This window comes from Symsagittifera roscoffensis, chromosome 5 (assembly GCF_963678635.1).
Source record: "Symsagittifera roscoffensis chromosome 5, txSymRosc1.1, whole genome shotgun sequence".
In the NCBI taxonomy this organism is placed as follows: Eukaryota; Metazoa; Xenacoelomorpha; order Acoela; family Convolutidae; genus Symsagittifera; species Symsagittifera roscoffensis.
The window spans coordinates 31,221,894-31,247,177 of NC_087066.1; the positions used below are offsets into that span (position 1 = coordinate 31,221,894).

At 33.2% G+C, this 25,284-nt stretch overlaps 1 protein-coding gene across 6 annotated transcripts in view; it reads right to left on the reverse strand.

The window, feature by feature from the left end:
* LOC134846458 (uncharacterized) overlaps nucleotides 1-25,284 on the reverse strand; it is a 71,669-nt gene that overhangs the window by 2,442 nt on the left and 43,943 nt on the right. For 5 of the 6 annotated variants that reach the window (XM_063863824.1, XM_063863819.1, XM_063863822.1 and 2 more), the window contains exons 2-6: nucleotides 16,180-16,507; nucleotides 14,595-14,757; nucleotides 13,075-13,323; nucleotides 12,182-12,497; nucleotides 9,216-9,304 (exon numbers count right to left, since the gene is read on the reverse strand). In XM_063863824.1, the coding sequence (XP_063719894.1) occupies nucleotides 9,216-9,304; nucleotides 12,182-12,497; nucleotides 13,075-13,323; nucleotides 14,595-14,757; nucleotides 16,180-16,354 (992 nt within the window). In that variant the 5' untranslated portion in view covers nucleotides 16,355-16,507. Of the gene's footprint in view, nucleotides 1-9,215; nucleotides 9,305-12,181; nucleotides 12,498-13,074; nucleotides 13,324-14,594; nucleotides 14,758-16,179; nucleotides 16,508-22,084; nucleotides 22,146-25,284 lie in introns of those variants that run through there. The other variant, XM_063863821.1, reaches the window with a different exon arrangement.

Genomic DNA, 25,284 nt, shown 5'->3' on the forward strand with positions numbered 1-25,284 from the left:
TAATTTTGTCGCATCCTTTGTTAATCAAAATCGATCATTTAAAAACCAATCACTTTATGAACTACAAAAAGAGTTGGCCACGCCCTATTTAAAAAATAAAAGGACATTGACCTATTTGAAAGGAACGGATGGTAATTTAATTTTCAGTTTAGCCGATCCTCAGCTCATTCCTATGTTATAATTCTAACTACTACCGAAAAAAACATGGAGGTTATTTGGTTTTTTCACAGGGCAGTTGAACTCAATGAATTCAAAAACATGTAATATAAAAATGTCATAAAATAGTTGTTGCTACCGTCCGAAAAGTTTTAGCTGGTGATTTACGTGCAATTAAAACAAAGATAGCCCATTCCTGTGCAAATAGCACAGAAACATCCAACCACAATCACAAAAAAAGACAGTTCCTTTTTCGAGTTACGTTTGTTTTTTGTTCGTGATGTCAAGAGGATCTGCAAGAAAGAATATATGCAGATGCCACTTGACATGGAGGTGCTACCCGACAAGCTGATGCCTTTTTGATAGTCTCCCAAACTAAATTGTTAACATACAATTTCATAGAATTTATGATTAAAAATTTCTGGCTTGAAAATGAATATAAAAATTTTCTAAATTTTCTAAATAGAAAATGAACTAAATTTTCAAGACTTTTTGTAAATTATCAATATTGTATAATCCTGCTCCTAAAATTAAAAATTTCAAACAAATCGCAGTATATAATTAAGCTGAGAGTTCAGTATCTAGCTCATCGTGCAATTCGCAAGAAACTGAAAAATCATATCCGTCTTTTCAAACGAAGACAAATTGTTGATTTTTTTTGAAATCGAAAACTCAGCTGGAAGAGCTTTTTTGATAACATTTCATCTTCAGAAGATTTTTAAGGTATTCAAAATGAGTCAAAACGAGACACAGTAACTCGACCAAATGAGTTTAAAAAAACACAAAAAACACGCATTTATATTTTGGTCGTTCTCTGCTCTCAAAAACTAAAGCTATACTTTCACCAAAAATACAAACAAAAGTCGAAAGGTAAGCAAATTACAAAAATTTTGAAAATTACTGCAAAAAAATTTGGGGTATTTTACTAAACCAACAATTTTTCTGCGTGGTCTCAATTTTGCAGCTTTTCAGACTAACTTACACTGAGGAGTGCATGAGAGATTGAATTCCCATACTGATTTTTAGTCTTAATCTCCTTTTTGATGCGACTTTTGTTGTGCTGAGCTTAAGTTTGAAGAGATATTTCACCTGTGATTATTTTTTGTAGAGTTACGGGGGTTTAAAGATTGCCATTTTGGCCAATTTGGGACAATTAACGCGCGATATACTTCGCGCTATTAACGCATAAGCGGAGAGTTAATCCGTCTTGGAAAACGTTCGAAATTGGTTGAAAGACGCTTATTTGTCATAATTGATTTATTACAAGGAGCGAAATCTATCCTTTTGTACTTTATATGGCGTGTGGGGGTATGATTTTCACAAAAAATTTCAAATCTTAGAGAAAAAAATTTCATTTTGTTTAATTACATTCAATTTTTTTAAGGTTATTAATGCTCCATAATCCTTAAAAGGCAGTCGGAACATTCAGGTCTTAGCCCTGGTACGAACAGTCTTGTTATCTTTGGAAACCTACTGACTTTTTAAAAGAGTTTAGAAGATACTTAATTCATTGTGTTCAGTTTTTTGTTTTTACTGAAAGTTTTCTTTCCAAATGAAATTGTTCTTTGAACCTAAGTTTTTCATTTAAATAGAGGTACGTTTACAGAGCTCGAAAAATCATTTTGGACAACCTAAAAAATGCTCGGCAAAATGTTCGACAATTTTTTTAAAATCTCCCCTCGAAAAACTCCTGGATCCGCTCCTGAGCATTACTTATCAATGGGATTTTTTCGGCATTTTTTTCGACCCGCAGTTTAAAAGGGTTAATTGGTCTTCTCCATTTAGTATTTTGGGCATCGGTAAGATGAAAGAGTTATTATGCCATAAAATGTCCCCAATAAATTGCCCCTCCGGTTGTTATGTCTGATTATGCATTATAACTTCCGAGCTAGTGATGTAGTTAACAGGCTCCTTACAAAGGCTTTCCAGAAGACTTCAAGTAATTTTAGCACCAAGGGTAATTATGGTGCTACCTGATCCGTCAAATTAGACCCTGATCGAATTCAATTTCATCTTTCACGGAATTTGAATTGGGTCCATTTTTAGAGCTGCCACAAATAAAATATGCGCTTTTGGTGATTTTCTAACGAGATAAGGAAATTCGAACGCTGAAAATATTCTTTTGATTTACGATAACTCAATTTCGAATCTCGAAGAGAGTGGATGGCTTAGAAGTTTGAACCTATTTTGCCAAAAAATTTTGCGAACCGTAGCAACGATACATGAAGCTGGTTTTTTGAGAAAAAAATCGAATCAATTTTAACAGTGTTACGCAATTTACAATTGGAACAACAGGTAAATATATTGAGTGAAGAACCAAGACATCTCGCATATCAGGATTCAGGACAAAGCCTTGAATGTTCCGACTGCCCCTTAATCCAGGAATACTTTTTGGGAAAAAATTTAAAAACTATAATTTTTGGACAATATCATTGATCAAGTGTGGAAAATTCAAAGTACGAAGTTTATACAACCAATTCAATTTGGAATGAATTTGTTCTGCGGGAAAATTAGCCACGCATGAATCTTTCGCTTTAGGCTTTCAGCATTATAAAAAAAAATCTTCAAAGCGCGGATAAACTAGTCCAGAGCATGGCCAAATTGGCTATTTTCAAACTCTCATAACTTGGCAAAAAACGATCGGAGGCAAAATACCTTTGTACATTTTGATTCAGAGAGTCGATATCTTCAATAGGTATAAATTTCTTTTATAGGTAAAATTTATTACTTGGATAGCCAAAAAAAATTGAATAAAAAAACCACACCAAGCATAAATGTTCCGCACTTTCTTCGAAAGTCGGATTAATTAGCCTTTGGCAATATTCAGGCATCCATACATTCAGGCAATATGTTTCAGCTTTGGGCTAAGAAATATGCTTGGTTAATCTTTCAGATAGTCAGAAAAACTCCATTCATAATTTAAAAAAAGATTTGGTTTAAGAAACCATACCAAGCACAAACATTTCATCTTTTCTTCAAAAGTCGAAACAATGAACGCTCATTAGACCCTCTTGAATAATTATAGTCCAGTGGAAAGAAGCGGACAGTGGCCGCTACCAGCAAATGCCGCTCATGAAATTAGCGTTTTAATCAACTTATACATTTTTATAAGTTTTTAATGGTTCTTTAAATTATTTGTTCATAATTTACATGATGGTTCTTTCTATAACTGTTTTTTTTTCTATTAAATACGGAAACAAGGTAAATGTTTTTTTTCTCAACCCAGGGACAACGCTTTTAAAGCTTCATTTGCTGCTTGAACATCAAATTAAAACAATTTAATGGATGTCTCTTCATGAAAGCTGATTTTGAGAGTAATTTTGAGCTGATTCGACCGAATCCAAAATAAAACAATATCGATTTCTTTCTCGCAGAAAAACTATGAAAAGTTCAGAAAAAGTATGAAATACTTTCCCAAGGTACTTATGAAGTGTAGTGGCCGTTAGCTTATAAAAACTGAAGAAGTTGTTAAACTGAAAGGATATTTTTAATGGTTTCACTGAATCCAGTTTTCCTCCAACTTATCAGCTCAGTAGCTATTTTGTTTTAATTAACGAACTATTGGTACATCACTAAACATGGTATTAATCTTTTCGAGCCATTTTTTCACTATTTGGGACAGCTATTTCAGTTATTTCACAGGGAAAATGGATGCAGAATTTAAAAGAAGAAAAAAACATGAAGCAAGGCGACACTAACATTTGAATTTTAAATTAAAGCCATCCCTGCTTCTGAAGCAACCGTAGAAGCAGGAGGTAACATTTTGAAAGGGTAGCGCTGTTTTTTGGGGAGCTTTTGTTTCACTGCTGAAGGCTGAACAAACAAAACAGATTGAATCTATCAATAAATACTGCGGCAATCTAAAACGTACATGGTATGCTATACAAAGGCAAAGCAAAACGTCTTCTATAACTAGTAGCTCCGCCTTAATAAATCGAAACTGCGCGACAGCTCCTATCTTATGCCGGAAGGGTTTCTTCCATTTTGACGCCAAAAATCTCTGATAGAAAAATTAAAAAACCACATTCATCGAATGTAGGCTCATCTATGTTCGCCGACAGACAGTTCTACAGATATGATATGGCGACAGAGAAAGAAATTGGCTTTTTAATAAGTTTAAAAATAGAACAAGAAAATTGACCGCTCTGTAGCGCAGAATTATTCGACCAAACATCTGAGTTATTAATGATGAAATAGATAAAAACCGAAAAACAACATCAGTTTTCTTAATTGATTTTCTCAAAATTTTTAGTTCAAGTAATTTTGCTTCGTTCGAATCGAATCCTCAGTTCATAAAAAATCTTTCCAAGTATTTTCATAAAATTTTCAAAAATAGTTTGTACAAAAAAGCTATTGATGCGAGCTCTTTGATGCAAATAGAATCACTAGCTCATCTGAATTCATTTCGAAACGTTTTTGAGCCGGACTTATTAAGAGCGCAATATATCACGTGTGTTATATCAGATTTTCTCAGAATTTCCAATTTAACAATTTTCCAACACTCATAACGTTAAAAAAACAATAACAGGTGGAACATCTTATTTCGTTTCGATGTCAGGGCAATAATATCTTTCAGACTCTATAAAAAACACGTCGTGAAAAATTGATACTTAACAACGGTAATTACCCTGGTGAAAAAAAATTGAAATAACTCATTGTGAAAAGAAATGACTCCGAAAAAATGACAAATAACAGTTGTCCTGGATTGTACGCCGAAACGTACTTCATCAATCATCAAACTGTCTGATTCGACGGAATCACCTAGCTCATTTCCCACATGGCCCTCTTAGAGTTTCCCAAAAGTGTGTTCCTTTTCATTCTTCTATTTTTTCAAAAAGATGAACAATTTCTTTTTTATTGTTATTAGGATCTTATGTGTTCACCGTTACCTGACTCAACAAGTTTTTTAATAAAAAACTGTATTTCTGATGAAGGCAAATTTTTTAAACATGCTCTAAGCCTTATGTTGTCGATGAGAACAATTTATTTATAATTGATCCAAAAAAAAGTATTAAAAAAATACAAAATCGTTTTGAAATAATTACGCCCGCTTAACCATTAATTTTTGTTTAGAAGCATAGCCTAAACTTAAACTGGACAAAATGTAGTCAAAAATACCAAGGTTTTTCACATAATTCCCCAATAAACCATATGCCACTACATACAAAGATTTTTGTATCAGAACGAAGCCCTCAATGTTCCGACTGCCTTTTAAGGTCTATGATGCAGTAATAACAAGAAAAAATTAAGTTTAATAAAACAAAATGAAAAAAAAAATTAAAATTCGAGGTTTTTTCTTAAAATATTACCCCCCAAAACGCCATATAAAGGGCAAAGTATTAGATTTAACTCCTAGTAACAAATCAATTATGGCAAAGAAGCTTCCTTCTACCAATTTCGAACGATTTCTAAGACGGATTAGATATCCGCTTACGTGAGATGTAAAAAGTTGTTCAAGAAGATAAAAAAAGGCATCTGAAAATGAAAACTCGTGTTGTTGTTTTAATTTTTAAAGGTCCCTCAAATCAACTCATTTTTGAAACTTACTGGAGAAACTTTTTCGGAGATTAGCATAACTATGAGATGGCGAATATGTTAAAAGCTTTTTTGGAAAAATAAATGTGTAAATCAATTAAAGTGATTGAAAAAATATATGTACATACATTTATTTTGAAAATGTGGTTAACTTCTCTAAAACGAATTTAATTGCCCATGAGGTACCGCCTAAAGAGCAAACTGAGGACTTATTATCTTTTCACGTCGCATTTTTAAAAGCTTTTTCTAATAAAGTTGTTCTACATGTTTACCCTTATAGATACTGCAAATTAAGCGTGAGCTGTAGAAAAAATTCAAAAAGATAAAGTAAAGATATCTTTCAATTTTTGAAGGTTCATCAAATCAACTCGATTTCTAACTTACTGTGGAAACTTTTTCGGAGATCACTTTTTGAATTTAAAAATGAGATGGCGAGTATGTTATAAAGCATTTTTTTGAAAATTGAATGTGCAAATCATTTTTAAAAGAATTGAAAAAACATACGTAGATATAACCATTTTGAAGTATTTAACTTCTCTAAGTGATTTTAATTGTTCTTGAGGTCCCACATAAAGAGCAAACTGCCGACTTCTTAGCCTTTCAAATCGCTCTTTTGAAAGCTTTTTTCCAATCAAATTTCCTTTTATGTTGATTTTTGAAGATAGTGCAAATTAAATATGAGATAGGAAAAAGTATTCAAGAGAAGTTAAAATACTATCTAATTATGAAAACTGATGTTTTTTTTACTTTCGAAGGAAAATTTGTGTTTGCAAAGTTTTGTTTCTAGAAAATCTTAAATTTCATTTCCAACTGAAAAACTATAATCACTATGCGGGAAAATAAAAAACAAGACTGCTCGTATCAAGGCGGAGCCCTGAATGTTCTGACTGCCTTTTAAGCTCTATGGGGCGGTATTGACATGAAAAAACTAAATGTAATAAAAATGAAATGAAAAGTTAAAAAAATGAAATAAGATTTTTTGTGAAAATCATCCCCCCACACGCCAGATAAAGCACAAAGTGATGAATTTCGCTCCCAGTAACAAATCAGTTGCACACAATAGCTTCCTTCAACCAATTTGGAATGATTTCTAAGACGGATTGAATCTCTGCTTAAGCGATAATTTATCGCGCGTGAACTCTCTCGAGATGTCCAAAATGGCAATCTTTAAACCCTCTTAACTTTACAAAAACAGTCAAAGCTTAAATATCTTATCGAATTAAAGCTCATGACAACAATACCTTTTGCATGAAAGCCGTCTTTTGATAGCCGTCAAAAAAGGCTAGTTAAAAAGTCGAAATTTGTGTGAAGAAAAAATTTGTGTGAAGTTACTTTTGTTACGAAAGTTAGACCAATAACAAAACTCCTCAGTAGCGAGTGTATAACACTATTTTTCTATCTGCATGATTATAACGGGAAAGAACAAAACGCAATTCAGGTATAATTATATTTTAAGTTCTGACTTTTCAAGAAAGTGAGGTATATATAAGCGTGGGATGTTTTTTTTTTAATTCAGATCATTTTTCACAAAAATATTTTGAGATCAATCCCTTGATTTTTGACGGAGCTGCCTAGCGCGTACAAAAAAATGTTACACTGAACGAGTCTATCTAAACTGTTTCTTAGTTACTTTACAACTGAGAGTGGACGCGAGTATTTATGCGCGGTGAATTATCCCACACTACAAAATTGTCTTAGACTGCATTGAGGGCCAAGCTAATTGGTCTTAAATATTCCATAAATGACCAACTTTCAAAATTTAAAACAAGATGTTATGAGCCTCAAAACACAGTTTGTCAATTTTTCTACTGAAAACTTATCGCGACCAGTTAAAGCGAAAGGAGAGTCGGAACATTCAGGGCTTTTCTTTAATACGCGCAGTGCTTTGTCTTGCCACGAAAGTCAGTACGCAAATTCATGATAATCTCGCCTTTTTTCTTCAAACTTATGTACCGAATTTATCCATTTTTAATGTAATACTTTCTAGATAAGACTAAATGTTTGTAATCGGCTATAATTAAGAAACTAGCTCGTTTTAAATTGTGTTTTACTGCTTCAACTGTTGTGTAAAACCAAATTGAAGCAAACCAAATTGAAGGGCTGGCCTGAAAAAAAATAAGATTGGCGATTTCATCTCCTACAGGAAATTGTTTCTGGCTAAAAGTAAATCTAGATGTTGAAAATTTTTGTCCAGAAATCCGGTTAGAAACAAAGTGTTCTAATTCAATCTTGATTTTAGTTCTGATTTGACATAAAATATTTGTTGTTGGAATATATTCGCACCGGAAGTATGAAAATAGTCACCATTTTTGAAAAACTCATCAACAGTTTTTGATTTTTTTCATTTTTTTTTAGTTTTGGCTCTGCTGAACAACTCGATAATTTTTGATAACATACTTTATGATTTCAAAAGTTACCGCAAGCCGTATTACAAATTTATACAAGCAATGCATACGGATTATTATGAAAAACATCTGACAAACAAAAAACAGGGCGATGAACAGCCTACTTATTAGCACTTGTCAATTACCAAGCTCAGTATATTTAAAATTGGAACATCAAACAATTTGATTTGTTATTAGAACAATTTTCGGTCCAAAAAATACAATTTTAAATGCCAATATGTTCCCATTTAATCAAAAACCGATTTAAAATTATTTAAACTTATCCAGAAACTCTCTTTGAAGTATTTCTGTGTAAAAAATTTTTATGGAAAAAGGGCATCATACAATTTTTTTAAATGGAAGTTGTATGATAAGCATTTTTTTCATTGAGCTTTTAAAAATTGCAGTGTTTTGAGAAAAAGTTCAGAAAGAAATATAGAGTATTTCTGGAATAGGACGCTTTCGCAGCAATGATATCTTTTTAAAATTTTAGGATTGATATATGCTATAATTGTTCTAAAAGCTATTGTTTTGAGTCGCAGAAGCCTTACATCTCAAAATTTCCAGCTCATTGCAAACAATATTACGAAAATGAAAATAGCTCAAAAAAACACTCTGACGAGACGAAGTAATTGACTCAATACGAGTTTTTTTACTATATTTTTCAATAAAACATATTGTTACTTCAAAAATTTTGACTTTGTTTGACCTAAAGATCAAACCTATTCGACCCATAATTCGACATTGTTTGACCAATGATTCGATTTTGGCTTGACCGAAGCATTTGCTCGACCGTCTCAGAGTGGGCGGCGAACCAATCGGTCGGTGGTATATAAACCAGCCGAAGTATAAAACAGACGAAGTATCAACCGGCCGAAAATGCTAAGTGTTATATGATAGTTATGTAACATTAATGTGACAGCTACGAAAGTCATACAAATTTCATTGATGTGACGCAACGGTTCGGCTGGTTTATACTGCGGCTGGTTTGTTTACTCTGCAATCGATATGACAAATCCTAGTTTTATGTTGACCTTTTGACCTTCATCAATAGGTCACCTATCTCACGGTGATCGTTGGACTATTCTGGTGGAATCATGAGTTTAACTCCTCAGAAGGAGTATATAGATGTGTACTGACATGTAGATGCGGAACAGGAGGTGGTAGGTGATGTAGGGTGTGCAGAGGATGACGTAAGCAGTGGCCACGATCAGTAGCGCCTTCGTCAGCTGGAACAGCAACAAGGAAATAATTACAGAGTTACGTTATACGAGACATGGTTGCCTAATTGAATTCAAGTTCGAAATCAATATAGTCAGCTACTGGCCTTTTTTGGTAATGTTAAAACTACAGGATACAGGGTTACACCCATCGCAGATATTGTAACACTACTTTACTTAATGAATACAATATTCATTGTATTAAAATAGGGTTTCGCTTTATGCGAAAAAGTTCACCTTCATTTACTGTTTTTCGAAGTTAGCAACTTTTTATTGATAGAAATTATGATTGGTCGGTCGAAACTGGTTCGAGGCTCAGAAAACTTGAATGGTTTAAGACCCAGCCGTGACAAGCACTTGATGAATGAAGATTAGATGAACCAATTAGGGTTTTTTGGCTCCTCTAAATTTCAGAGCATGCTTAATTAGTGAGTTTTGAGAGAATAAATGAATACTTCCCTGTTCCCAGTTGGGGAAAAATCTACTTTGATCTCTGTAATTAGATTCCAGTTCTCCTTCAGTATGTGCTATCCTCGGGATTAGACTTGTCAGGAATTTAAGTGCACAAGTCAAGATTCTAAGAGAGGAGATGAAATGGTGATGAAAATGTCGATCAGTCCGTAATTGAACAATAAATCGCTAAATTAGTTTGAGATACAAAGAAATTAATTTATGTATATCCATTAGGATTCGAGAGTACTTATTGTGATACTAAAAATAACAAAACAAGTCTGAGCTAAGATTGGAACCACACATGAACTAAATATGAGAAAAATTCAGAAAATTAAGAAATATCTGCCCCTAATTTTTTCGTCAAAGTGTTCCAAGAGCAAACAAAAAGTTATAATCAGATGAAATTCTATTCTAGTTATCTTTTTTTCTCACAAAAAATGTTGTCTTTCATCTGTTTTGCTTGAGTTGAGGTGTTCAACCGACTCCACCAAATCGGCTGTTTTGGCCAACTTGACCCAAAACGGCTATGTTTTGACCATCTTGAGCAAAAAAAATGTTTTCCATAGTGTTCGACCTAATTGTGCTGTTTTGATCGACACCACATAACTTGATTCGACCGAACAAAAATGTGTAATTCAAGCTCACTATGTTTTGACTTACTTGACTGAAACAGGCGATCTTTCGTACGACTCGACCGACTTTGACCATTTTGACGCGGTGTTAATTGTCGAACAATTTTTCAGTGTCGATATAAATTTTACAATTCAAAAAGTTAAGTAGCCTATTGTTCCGACCTACGAAGAAAGTGACGGAATATTTGTGGTCGGGGTGATTTTGTTTTCTCCGGACAAATTTCGACTTTTTAACTAGCAATTTTTCTACGGCAATTTTTATATCATTCGAAAGTTACTGTTGTCCTGAGCTCAAAATTCAACTGTGATCAATTTTTGTAATTTTTTTTTAAAAAAAAAAAACATTTTATCTGTGATCAATTTTTGTGAAGTTAAGGGGGCATGAAGATTGCCAGTTTGACCAATGTAGCCAATTTGGAACAATTCACGTGCGATATAATTCGCGCTATTGACGAGTAGGAGGAGATTAAATCCGCATAGAAACCATTCTAAATTGGATTGAGGCATGTTCTTTAGTCTAATTAATACTTTGCTATATGTAAATACATAATAATTTTGCTCTCTACATATCGTGTGGGGTATGTTTAAAAAAAAACTTAGAACAAAATATTTTGAATTTTTTTTCAGTCCTTTTCTAACATTTCATCAAATATATTTTTTTAATTACTCCAAAGAAACTAAAGCGCAGTCGGATTATTCAGGGCTTTGCCTTGACATGAGCAACCTGGTTTTTTGATTATCAATATATAAAATGAAAACTGTAACGCCGTTCTGCTAATATTAATATTTAAAACAAATTTCAGAATTAATGGATCTTAAGGTCTCAGTTGTCTGCATCAACTAATTATTATGTTTCTCATTGGCCAAGTTCGGGACAACCTACATATAGCAAAAAAATATTGTTATAATTTGCATACAGAAACTGCCGCTCGTTCAATTCCAAATAGAAAAAATATGACATATAAATTATCAAATAATTTCCATGATTGAAAAATGTATGATATGCAATTTTTGCAAAGTTTTTGAAATTTTTTCAAAAAATCAAAGCAAAATTTCCAGAAGTCATAATTATTTTCAGTCAAAAAACAATTATTTTTCCTTACAAACCTAACCGAAAAACGTTTGCCGCCAAACATGTGAAATTTTCTCTATAACGTAGTCCAGGCAGACTTTTTTCTACAAAAAAAAATGTTTGTTGATCTCAGCTGAGCGCTATTTGGGCAGTTTCCCAGTTAAGTACTTTCCTTCCTCAAAACTATTCGATAAGTATTCGTAAGTTGAAGAAACCTTATGATGAGTGGCGTCCCTCATGCGGAAGGACCGAATGCTTGAAATTAATTTTAGCTTACTTTCAGCCAATAAGAATTGAGTATTCAAAATCTTGAAGTAAATCGCGAAAATCTCAAATTTGAAATTACATCCAGGCCATTAGTGTTAATATTGACCGATTAGATAATAAGCGGATGAGTTTTCAAGAATGAAAAATTCTTATGATTTTGAACTTAATAACCTTGATGATTACCTGAATAGTAATGCAGTTGTAACCCGCAATTTGTAATATTTTTGATTACTACTCACTGATTTAATACATTTTCTGTTAAAATTGACTTCGATTTTGTGAGAAAAAACCATTTAGCCTATAGAAACGCTTAGCGATTTTGATCGGTTGAAATTTTTCAAGCGTTCGGTCCTTCAAGCATGAGAAACCTCCCCCTTATAATGGAGTTTAATCGTATTGTTTTGTAGGTCTAATCGTATTAAATGATTAATCGTATAATAATTGCATAATAATGACCTATACCTTGACATCTTTGGGAGTCACTCGAGTAGATGCATTGCCGTTCGGCTTTGTGATTGGCTGATTATTCTCGTCAACCTGACCAATCATATTCAAATTGGAAGAAGTTCCAGCAACCATGTCATCGTTATCTTCTGTCCCTTCATGGGTTTTTAATGTCCCCCTATGTGGACTCTTTGGTATTTCCGTGTAGCATTCGGAGTTTTTCGAGTTGCACAGTGGCTTCATAGATTGGCCTTGACACGAATTGAAACCTGCTTTGAGGTTGCGGTTTTTGCTTTTCATTCTTCTGCGCAGCGATGCAGCGGTTATTAAGGAACTGAAATGAAAACGATCATTTTGTTTGAAAAGACAAAGTTTTGCCAGCCTGATGAAAAATGTTAAGTCCACGCTAAGTTAAAAAATTCATGTAGTTGGGGAAAATAACAGCTCAGTAAGTTAAAGAAAAAAAGACCAAAATTGCGGTACTCCTTGTTTGTCAACATGATGGTATGTCATGATGAACAAAGAAACACATTTCTTAAATTGCCTTGGTTATGGCTAGTGTATAAAGAAACGTTAATTATCTGAGATATGACTTAAAGTGTAATGAGTTGAAACAAAAGCGTGATAGCGTGGATCGTGAACGATACCCTAAGTGCTTTGCTGCTCTGCCATCTTTATTTAGTACAAATTGGATGCAGATATTGGGTGGATGCTTCTCTCACCTCAGGTATTTGACCCCCTGACTACTCTCTCACGTACTTCAATATATAAAAAAGTCAACAAAAGGTTTTCGATTTTTTGAACCTCCCCCTCCCTTGGAGAAGACGCTACATCCACACTTGCTGAATGACTGAATGAGAGGGGGGTGAGAGGGAATGAGAGGGGGGGTGTGTTGGTCTTGATGTAGGTACCTGATGACGATTCCGAGGATGGAGAGGGAGTAGAGTGTGATGACGTGGAGAGTGGCCACTCGGTTGACCAGCATCCAGAAGCGCTCTTCGTTCTCCCAGTTCTGGAAGGTGGCGTGGTAGTAGAAGCAGAGGAGGGAGAAGGACAGGCCGGTGGAGGCGGAGTAGAGCACACTGCCTATCAGCACATACCTCACATTGCGTACAGAGAAGAACTGCGGGTACTGGATGGGGAAGCACACTGCTGTCAGTCTGCACAAAACAAAACAAAATAACACGCATATTACAGTTGGGAGCAGGAAGTAAACGGATCGAATCACAGCCAGGGCTATCACATAACCAGAGTAGCCGGTTGCTGTTGGTTTGAGCAAATGAACTGGTGGTCCCATCTAAAGCTTAAACTTTAAAAAATAATAAACAGCTAATCATGATCATAAATATGGATTGTTTTCAAATAATCTACAGACATAATTATTTTAAAGTGAGCTCCTTACGTAGCTCAACAAACTTTAAGAAGGGTATATTCTCCAAAACATTGTATAAGTTAATTTATTTTTGTTTAATAGGCAAAAATCGTCGTTTTTACTATAAAAAAAATACCAACTATTTATTTTAAAACAATTTTTAAACGATTTGCAAACTTTTTTGGAGAATATACACTTTTTGAAAAATTGAGAGAAAAGCAGGGGGCAATTCAAGCAGGAAATATGTTTTTGGGCGATTTAAGCAGGACGATACGAACTGGCGTTTTTAGCAGGCAGAGCAAGAATTGTGAAAGCTCAGTCCTTTGAACTTTTTGTGTGAGTAACAGAAGTCGAAATAAAAAAAAGCCCTTACATTGGTTTTCAAACCAAAAAAAAGTCCAAAAAAGTCCGAAAATCAAAAAAATAATTTTCTTAAGTTTAACCGTCAATTTGTTAAGTTAGTTTTAAATGGTTGTTTTGAAGGTCTATAGCCAAAATGGAACAAGGATAGCCGATTACTGAGCAAGTACCATAGAAATTTCCCACCATAGTCTTTAAAAACTACAAATAAAAAGTTTTTTTTTTCAAATTAGTGTAATTTTTTCTGCGCGGTGTGATAAAAAGGATCTGACGCAAAACTATAATTTGAGCATATTCAACAGTCATAGTTTTATAGGCAAATCGAACAAAATTTGTAGAAGAAAAACGATTGGAAAAACAAAAAATAATAATTTTTAGAAAAAAAATTTCAAATTTTTTTTGCAAAATAATTTTGATTTTTTTGAAAATTTTGGTGCTCAAAATGGCGCTGCGCTAAACACTGCAAAAACTATTTTACTTGCTGAAAATAAGGTTTTTAGGGCTTAAATTAGCATTCATTGTCTATCAAAGTGAGCAATCGTCTTTATTCAATTAAGACCACAGCAACCATTGCCTAAAAAACATCAAAAACATCCTTTTTAGAATAGTCTGAGTGTGACGGAATCCAACTGGAAAGCGTTTATTTTGATATTCCAGCCACATGTATGTTGTACTATTCCTAGATGATAACAAAGTGACCTGTTGAGACATATAGTGGCCATGAGGAATAGGGAGACTAGTGGTATGAACCAGAGGATGAACTGGTCCACTAGACAGGGTTCCAGGGGTAAGAACTGGTCATAGACTGCCTTGAGCACTGGAAACACGAGGAAGTACATACACGACATCAAGTCCACCACACCTAAAAACCAGCAGGTGGCATAGCATTCATTTACATTATGAATCTACTTAAATTTCAATCCACCAATAAAAAGTCCATAAAATTATGCAGCAATGAAACATTTTGACATAAACTGAAAACTGTTACATATAATGTGAAAAAGTACGCCAAGTGGATAAACTGTTTAAAATTCTTAATTCATTTATTCGGCAAAAATGTTATTTAACATTTTATTGATCATTTTGTGGCAATTTAATCAGCCGTTCATATATGTTTAATTAAAGAGTGACTCAAAAGCATGTCGAAAAAATGTATGTTTCTTCACTCTAAAAGAGCCCAAAAAGAGCAAATTTTCGACACATTTTTTTTGTCAACAAGGAATTTTTTAAGCTTTTTAAGAATTGTCCAATGGAGCTCGAATAAAAACTGAAAGCGCTGTATTATGGCTTCTAACAAATATCCAGGTGACCTTATATTCTGGTCCTCAATTTATGTGAAAAAACTACCTTAATCCAAAAATAAACTTTGCACCTTGGACAGGGGCGGAAATAGGTTGTTCTCGGAGGGGGTTAATTTTCAAAAAATCCTAAAACATTTTTTTTAGATGACCAGAATGATTTTCCGAGCTCTCTTAAAACACCATCGAGACACTACTGCGACAAAATTTTCTGCGTTGCAGGCAAATTTTTGCAAAAAAAAACAAGCCAAAAAAAACATGTTTTTGGGCGTTTTTGCAAACAATTGACTATAAATTCGTACCTAAAGGGGGACCTTTTGGGTGGTGAGGGGGTCGAACCCCACTTAGCCCGCTCCTGGCCTTGAGTGGTCGGAGCGATAACATGAAGTTCGATCGCTTTTTGCCACCAATAGCCTTATTCATTTCTGAGCCCATATGAACTATCCTAATGCGGTTGTAATATTCAAGGGGGCGTGGCTCATATTAATAAAAATAACAACCGGCATTTCAATATATTGGATGGTATTGTCGTTAAACAGTCTACTTTGAAAACCGGCATTTTGGGAAATAAAAGTCCGTTTTCAAACAAAGCTTAGTGGTAGGCCAACAAGCCGAAAATAGTATTACCATCACATCAAGCCAAAATTTAATAATGTTATGGAACACAACGACAGGCTGTCACTGTTGTTATGCAATTGTTAAGTAATTCTGATGTAACTTCGACTTCAACATATGGCGGTTGATAGATATCGCCGTTTTCTGAACATTCGCCCAAGGTTGATTGCATGTCGAACCAGCTCCATGCCCAAAACTAAGCCCTCCCTCTTATATCCTGCCAGATGAACATGCCTGATAAAACCCCTTTCATCTCTGTACGAGCACTTTAAATTAAATTTCCTCTCCCCTTTTTCAATTTCTAACACCGCAGGAGGTTGATTAAATTAGCCGTTGTAAACCCAGTTAAAATTCAATTAGTAGCTGTTTACTTATGGAAATTATGAGCTTTTCTGTGGGAGAGAGGGTATGTTTCTTTCCGTAGACGTAGGTCACACATCCGTTCCCAATTAGTCCGATCAAAGCAATCAGAGTGCCAACAGAGGTCTGCAGGGTGTGGACTATTGGCCAGAAAGAGGAAGTTGAAGTCGCGTTTTCGGACGTCATTTTTTCCAATCTTTGTCTTCACTTTTCACTTGATTTTTTGTTTTCACGTTTTTTTTCTTTTTAACGAGTTCCGGAGTCAGCAACTAATGGCAAAAATTGAAAAAGACGAGGTTTGTCAGTCAGACGATGCTACTGTCAGTAGTCACAAGCAGTCTAAAAAAGCACAATACACAATTTGAATTTTCAAATTTATCATGCCAACTAAAAATTTATACTAAACAAGATAACTACTTGCGATACAGAGCTGAATTTTGCAATATGATGAATTAAACTTTTCAAATATCTAGCTCGATCAAGTGCCTATAGAGACGAAATTTATTCAAGAGAACGCATAAACGGTGGGAAGTTTGGGCTCAAAACTATTAATCAAAAATAAACGCTTTCGTCATGAGTGTTCTCAGCATCTGAAATAAAAAAGTTAAAAAGCGAAAGTAAAAATATGTCTGATAGTTCGAAAATGTTTAGTTAAGGAATCATCTTTTGTGTGAGGGAGAAGAAACCGCGCCAAGCTAAATTTTTCGCCTCTCCGAAAGTAGAAAAACGTTCAGAACAAAAAAATCCAAACACTAGATGGTTTTCAAGCGTTGTATAAAGTCGTATATAGTTTTCAACTAGATTTTTGATTTTGATGCAGAATGGTAATTCTGGCTGTTTTTGCTATTGAATCGAGTAAAAAAATGTTAAAACTACAAATTTTAAAAAAAAAACACTGTTTGAAAAGCAGCTTCTAGGATTCTTAGGTTTTGGCATTTCAAAACCCGTGACAAGTATGAGCTACCTTTAACTAGATAGCAAAAGAAAAATTCTAGTCAATTTACTTTTCGGCCTAAATATCAGTTTACTGGCCTCATTATTCAGAACAACTTCCCTTGTTACTCAAGCTCACAAAATGCTATTAAGTTTGAGCAGGATTACTGGCATTTTTGGGCAGGATAATTCCTCAAATAACATAAGAAAGAATCATTTTCTTAAAGTCTTGATACCTCCTTAATGAAGTAACTGGTTACTTGCTTGAATTTTTGCAAGCCATCAAGCCTTGAAAATTGTTGCAAGCCGTGAAAATTAAATCAAATTTGTATATATATATGAGCTAGAAAGAAGTTAAAGGTTTCATTTTCGTCTCTCCTACAAAAAACGTGGTCAAAATTGAGCAACGATAATATTTGAAATATTACTACCAGGGTGGACTTCACAGAGATAGTTATCGTTGCTGTTTCAAGATCTACGGAATTAGCACTGAATTATTAGCGCTAGGTCCTTCGGAATACCGAAATTAGAGTCGCCCAATCTCTGAATTATCACTGACTCATATCTGAAACCGCGATCAGTTTCAGAAAAAGTGCAGTTTGATTTCTGAAACGGCTTTGATTTAGGGAATAACCAATGCGTCTTTGCACTAAATTTGATTCAGTACTGCAATTTACATAAAATAACAAGACTGCTCGTATCAGGGCAAAGCCCTTAATGTTCCGACCCCCTTTTAAGGTTTATGGGCGCAGTAATAACATTAAAAAGTTAAATGTAATAAGACAAAATGAAATTTTTTTTCTAATTTTTTATGAAAATCATCCCCCCACACGCCATATAAAGTACAAAAGGATAGATTCCGTACTTGCAACAAATCAATTATGACAAACACGCTTCTTTCAGCCAATTTGGAACGATTTCTTAGACGGATTAATTCTCCGCTTACGCGTTAATGGCGCGAAATATATCGCGCGGAAATTGTCCCAAATTGGCCAAAATGGCAATCTTCAAGCCCGGTAACTTTATCAAAAATAATCACAGGTGAAATATCTTCTCAAATTTGCGCTCAGAACAACAATACCTTTCGAATGGTATAGAAAACGGCTAGTAAAAAGGCTTAGGACAACAATACTTTTTATATGATAAAAAATTATATCGTCGAAAATTGCTAGATAAAAAGTCGAAATTTGTCTGAAGAAAAAAAACAACCCCGAGCACAAATATTACGTTACTTTTGTATCGAAAGTCGGAACAAAAATAAGTGTTTCATCATCTGATCTGTGACAATTTATCTATGAGCAATTTTATTTGCAGCAACGATTCATGATAGAATGCTGCGACGTCACTTTGGGTAGCAGCTTTAACAAAGTTGACAAAACTTGTGTTGTGCTCAAAAATTTGTGCTCAAAAATTACCGAATAAGAACATTTAAACTTAAAAATATGAATTTGACTCAATTTAAACCAATGTTTTTTTGAAGACAAAGTAAAATGAAATCAATTGAAGTAGAAAAAAATACGAAAAGAAACTATGAATTTAAATTAACTTATTTCTATTTAAATTGAACCAATTTTGAGACTAAAACATTTGATTTAAATGAAATCTTTTCACATCATGCTTTCTTTTTGAAAATTCAATTGTTAACCATAATTCATGCATTTTCAATCAATTTGAATCCATTTAAACTTACTGACACTCATAATGTATTAATTTCATTGAGAGCGTGAAAAAAATTACATTCAAATTAATCCAATTTAAAATCCTTGGGTTTTGATAGACTTTAAATTGATTCATATTGCAATTGATGTTTTTTCACACTCTTAACGAGGGTTACAAAAAATCAATTTATTTATAGTAAAATATATTTTATTTTTCACAAAGTGCTCATCAAGAAAAAAAACTGATTGTGTTGGTTAATTTTTTTATATATTATGAGAACTTGATCGTTTTGAAATATTCTTTTGAAAACTTGTGAGAAAAACAATATCTAAAATTTATATAATTATTTTCATAGAATAAATTTGAGCATAAAGTGAAACTTTTCTGGCATTACTTTTAATTTCAAATAAAATTTTAGTAATAAATCTGGCATGCAGTGAGATTTTTTATGGTTCGATCGAATAATTTCGCTTCCAAACTGTCATTTGATTTGACACTTTTATTTGTTCACTGGAAAAAAATTGCTGAAACTTTTGTTTATTTTTAGATTTTTTAATTTTTAACATATTTTCCGCCTTGTCTTTTTTATTAGTTAAAATTTTTTATACATGCTTGAAGAATGTAGGCATTCAATTTTGATAGTAAAATTAAAACATGACCGAATTTTATTTAAGCATTCCAAAATTGTTGAAATTTGATTTCTTGCAAGCTACTAGCTACTCAATTCAACTGGCTACACAATTCAACTGTAACAAGAATTTTTTTATTGACCTTTGTTGGAAGAAGTTCAAAACTTATAACTTATCCGCAATCATTTAACCAAAATTACTGAAACTTTTAACCAAAATTACCGAAACTTGCTAACTGATATTTAGAATGTTCGAAATGTTGCCTGGATTCGAACAGTGTGCTACTTTGGTTGTTAAATTTGCCCCTGATTTTGTTAAATCTCAAAGGCTGGACTAAAAATCTATTGAAAATTGATTGCAATTAATTCAAAATCATTTTTGCCTGTGCGCGGGACGTTACATAAAAAATTTACAGGTAAAAATGTTTTGGTTCTGGTTTCTGAAACTATTTTTTGGCAATGTCCTCATAACAAAACAATTTCCGAATTGACATTAATTTCTAGTTTGCATTGAAACTCGAACTTTTTCTATGAAAAAAAATTCTTTTTATCAGTATCAAAGTAATGTAAATTTTAATGGGAATTGATTTGTTCCAAACAAATGTTGAGAGACAATTGTCAGTAGCCAGTTGAAAGGTAATTGGCTGGAAAAACTAATCACAAGAAATTAATAAGCAACAGCGAGTTCATGTTCTTGACTAAAAAAAAATTAAAACTTTTACAAATTAAATTGTCAATTTTGCACCTGGTTCAAAAAACCAGCAAAATGTAAAAATTTTCTCTTTGCTTTCAATTTATGCCATATGAATTTTTTTGCCAATGGAGTCATAATCTGTTTTTATTTAATAATTGGTGAAGAAAAATTTGCTGAAAGGTTTTTGAAGATAAGATAAAGCTTCTTTCTCATTAAGAAAAAGAGCAATATAAGAGCAACTCAGATCATCACGGCAAACCACTGTAAGTTCACTTGCTTAGAGTCACAAGCGTCTTTTTTTTCTGGGCTAGAAATTGCTGTTTAACCCTGCTCGCAGGCAATAAATAATGGTGGTCCTGCAGCTCCTGCAGCTTTGGCTTATAAAAGGAGAGTTTTGTCTCATCATCATTGCCTCTAGTTGTCTTAGAGAAAACTGTTACTGGTAAAAAAAATTAAAGTGGTAAGGCGCTCACTTCGAGAGCGTCATATAGTGTATTCGATCCATTGACAGGGCTATGATATTGTGTGGGAACGTGCTCTCAGCCTGACTTATTTCAACTGCAATAGTGGCATCACGATGAAAAGTTCTAGCCGAGTAAAAAATGGCCTTCAGTCTTAGAAAAGTTTCGCTAACTAAAATAGCTCAGTCTGGAATATGTGAAATAATAGAAACAGACTAAATTTAGACAGGCTTGATAGCTTTTATAGATCCTCTGCAAATCGCAGAAACCATAAAAATTATTTATTTTTAGCACCTAATTTCCTTCGAATTTCATAGCAGCACATTTGAAAAGCTTAAATCTTTCAACTTGAAAGAATAACACTTGGCAAATATGTCGTTCTGACTTTTGAAGAGTCTTACTGGAAAATGCTGTGAGAATTAGAAAACCGGGTTGTCAACGTTCATTTTTTGAGACAAGAGAAAGTTGAATCTTCTCCTTTCTCACAGTCTCTTCCAAAAAGAGCTTTAACAACCCATTTTATCTAGTTCTCAGAGCTTTTTCAGTTAGTTGAGATATGGTGTTCAGAACATCTTAAGCGGCAAATTACTTTTAGTCGCCTAATCGATGACCCGTTCAACTAAAAAAAATTAAGTAATGTAATTGGAAAAAAGAGAAGCGAGAAGTTTAAGCCTCGAGTAGCTTCTATCTTACTATTTGCTATTTCTTTTGTAAAAAACGACACTAATTGATATTTTTCAGGTCAATTATGAAACAGAAAAAATAAATATGCATTCGATGAATCTTGAAAGGTGAGAGGACTATCTTGAGAGGTGAGAGGACTAACAACGTGCACTTGGTTTGTCCTTTTCACCAGCCTTTTTCACCAACATTTTTATCAGAGCTAATTGATTATTTCGCTTTTTTCTGACAAGAATAACGCTCATGTCTTTATTTTCAGCTATCGAGAAAAATGCTCAAAATTTATGTCAGGTATTAAAGAGAATTTTTCAATAGACATTTGGACCATAAAAGTCAATTGGACCACATAATTTGTTTCAGCTATAAAGCCTTTCGGATATATAGAACAATGACCTAATATTTTCATGGAGATCATCAATTTGCAATAAAGATGATAAAAATGTTGTCAAAAGTGGTACAAGCAACTAAATTGATCAAATATTTTCTCGGATCAAGTTAAACCGATTTGGGGGGGGGGGGGGGGGGGATGTTAACTTGGTCCAAAATCTCAGTTGCAGCAGGAAAATGGTTGCTGATTAAAGACCAAAAAATAAAGAAGGATTTTGTTGACAAGCAAACAGATCAGTGCATGGTTTTCAGTGCCGAATATATTCAATTTCGAAGAAAAAAAAGTGAAAAAAAGTTCCACATTGAATAATGTAATGAAATTTAGTGAAATTCTCGTACAGCGAAATGCAAAAGAAGGAAATTTAAAAGGTGTTCAATTGGGAAGAGTGAAAAAAGGACTCCGTTATGAATATTAGTTGCTGCAAACTAATTTTTGAGATAAAAACAACAAGAGTACGTTGAATGTAACTCACGAGATTTATGCGATTTACACCAAATTTATGCGTGATATTTAAAGCGGGATTACAGTTAAAGCATAATTCAATACTTCAAATCTCATAAGCGTTTTGTTTGAAGTTTATCCTGGATTAAAGAACGATTTGCGGAATAGAATAACATATGTCCAGCATTTTATCATTTAAAAAAGATTAGAGTTCATTCAAGCTCAGAAAAATGCGAAAATTTGAATTACTCTGAGAAATGAAAGTGGAAAAAATAATTTTATTCAGAAATAACTTGTGAATGTCCTTAAATTGTAAACCCCGATTAAATTTTTTTCTTAAACTTCGATTTTCAAAAGCAGGAGTAACTATTCGATCTGCTCCTAATTTTTCAAAATTATTGCTCGTACTGCTCAAGCTGCATTCAAAGCTAACCGCGTGAAAAAATTGACTAACTGAGCCAGAATTCTTTCTCTCAATTCTCTGAGAGTCAACGCAAGGGCAAATTATTTAGCACACATTTTTTAAAAAAAATACAAAAGACTGATTCACTAAGAGAGGTATAAAACAAAACTGAAGGCTAAACTTAATGTTTTTCCGTTTTTTTGTACCAAGTTGGCAAGTAGTTGAAACCTAGTTCAAGCATTTAGTTAGGTAAAATGTAAAAAAAAACAGAATATTCAAAACAAAAAACCAATTGCTGAGTAAGTAGTGCAGATTGTTCGGGTTACATTCATTTAGGTAGAGCTATCAAAAAAAATGTTAATACTAAAAAGTTAATTTTTTCCAAAATTTTTGTTTTTCGCTCCGATTTCTGCCTAATTTCTTAAAACTGGGTGCGGGTTTATAAAACCAGATAAAAAGCAAACGAAAAAAGACAACTATAGCAAACAAGCAGAACGTTCAAATGCAGCAGTACCTTAGGTTCTTTTCTCTCACTCATTTTTAAAACCATATTAGCCTGAAAGTTGGGCCATATCTTCTCGACACAGATGGGTTGTTCGCTCGTTTTCTCAAAACCAACCACAGCTACTAAAGCCTTGTTAGGATATCAAACTTATCTCTTGACTAAATTTTTTTAAGTACCTAAAATTGGGCGGAAAAAACGCCATGGACCATAGTTCCGAACACTTCGAACACTTACATTTTCAACAAGAATATTTCCGGTTACTGTTCAGTTAGCACAGAATGTTCCGAACATCGTCTTAAAAATTTTAATAAAATTCATTTTTCAAATTGAGGTGGCATTGTTGGTGTGGTGTTATAAAAGGATCTTAACGAAAAACTAGAATTGAGGAATTCTCGACAATCTTTGCGAAATACGCAAAAAAAGGACTTATATTAGGAGTAATTTATTTTGTGAAACACAATTCGCTTTTGTGAGACGCTTGAATTTGTTGGTATTTTTTGTTAAGTGCTATTGAAGGCGCGTCATTTTGTCATTCATCCCTACCGCTCGGAAAAATTTCTCCAATAAGAAGAAATTTTTTAAAATTCATTGAATTTAAATTTAAAAGAATTCGGTAACAAAGGCTACCTCAGGCAAAAGAGTGTTTGATGAAAAACAAAAGGAAAGGGCAAGCAAAAACTTTTAGATTTTGAATTTAAAAAAAAATTTGAATTTCAAATTGTTCTTTCTAAATTTAAAGGTAAAAAAGGATAGCCGTTTTCTATGCAAGAGTAGCAGCTGTGGTAAAAACTTTTGATCAGTCTTAAAAAAATTTAAAAAATATTTGTTTTTTTTACAAATTGTTGTTGTTTTTTTTTTCAGCATGTTATAATTAAAAAAAGTCTGAACGAAAAAAAAAACTAATTTTGAAATTTGTGAGATTCATAGTAAAAACAGTCAATTGGAAAACAGTTTTTGAAGAAAAATGACTGGAAAAAGAAAAAAAATTGAAAAAGTTTCAAACATTTTTCAATATTTTTTGCAGAAACGTTTTGAATTTGTAAGTTTTTTATACACAAAATTGCGCTAACAAAAATCATAAACTATTTTTACTTGGATAAAACTAAGTTTTCACGGCTAAAATTTAGCTTAAATAAGCTATTGTAAGCATTTACGGTCACCCTATGTTGTCGAAATTAGAACAAAAATCAAAAATTTTAAACCGGTTTTTCTTGACACTGTGAAAAAAAGTCAAAAATTTTCAAAAATTTGAGTGAAAATCAAAAAGAAAAGAACTAAAACACACCTGAATAGAAAGTTCTTCCCCATTTTCAATGGTCGGAACAAAAACTCACAAATTTTGCTCCCTAAAATGCCTGATTGATGAAAAGGGTCCTTAAATTGAGTGTCCTTGAAAAATGGGCGGAAAAAACGCCATAGACCATAGTTCCGAACACTTCGAGCACTCACATTTTTAACAAGAATATTTCCGGTTACTGTTCAGTTAGCACAGAATGTTCCGAACATCGTCTTAAAAATTTTAATAAAATTTTTTTTTTCAAATTGAGGTAGCATTTTTGGCGTGGTGTTATAAAAGGATCTTAACGAAAAACTAGAGTTGAGGAGTTTTCGACAATCTTTGCGCAATAAGCAAAAAAAGGAATTTTTTTGGGAGTATTTTTTTTGGGAAACACAATTCGCTATTGTGAGACGCTTGAATTTGTTGGTATTTTGTGTTAAGCGCTAGTAAAGGCACGTCATTTTGTCATTCATCCCTGCCGCTCGGAAAAATTTCTCCAAAAAGAAGCATTTTTTAAAGTCATTGAATTTAAACTTAAAAGAATTCGGTAACAAAGGTTACCTCAGGCAACAGAGTGTTTGATGAAAAACAAAAGGAAGGGCTAGCAAAAACATTTAGATTTTGAATTTTGAAAAAAGTTTGAGTTTCAAATTGTTCTTTCTAAATTTAAAGGTAAACAAGGATAGCCGTTTTCTATGCAAGAGTAGCAGCTGTGGTAAAAATTTTTGACCAGTCTTAAAAAAATTTAAAAAATATTTGTTTTTTTTTTACAAATTGTTGTTGTTTTTTTCAGCATGTTATAATAAAAAAAGTCTGAACGAGAAAAAACGAATTTTGAAATTTGTGAGATTCATAGTAAAAACAGTCAATTAGAAAACAGTTTTTGAAGAAAAATGACTGGAAAACGAAAAAAAAAATTGAAAAAATTTTAAAATTTTTCATTATTTTTTGCAGAAACGTTTTGAATTTGTAAGTTTTTTATACACAAAATTGCGCTAACAAAATTCATAAGATATGTTTACTTGGATAAAACTAAGTTTTCAC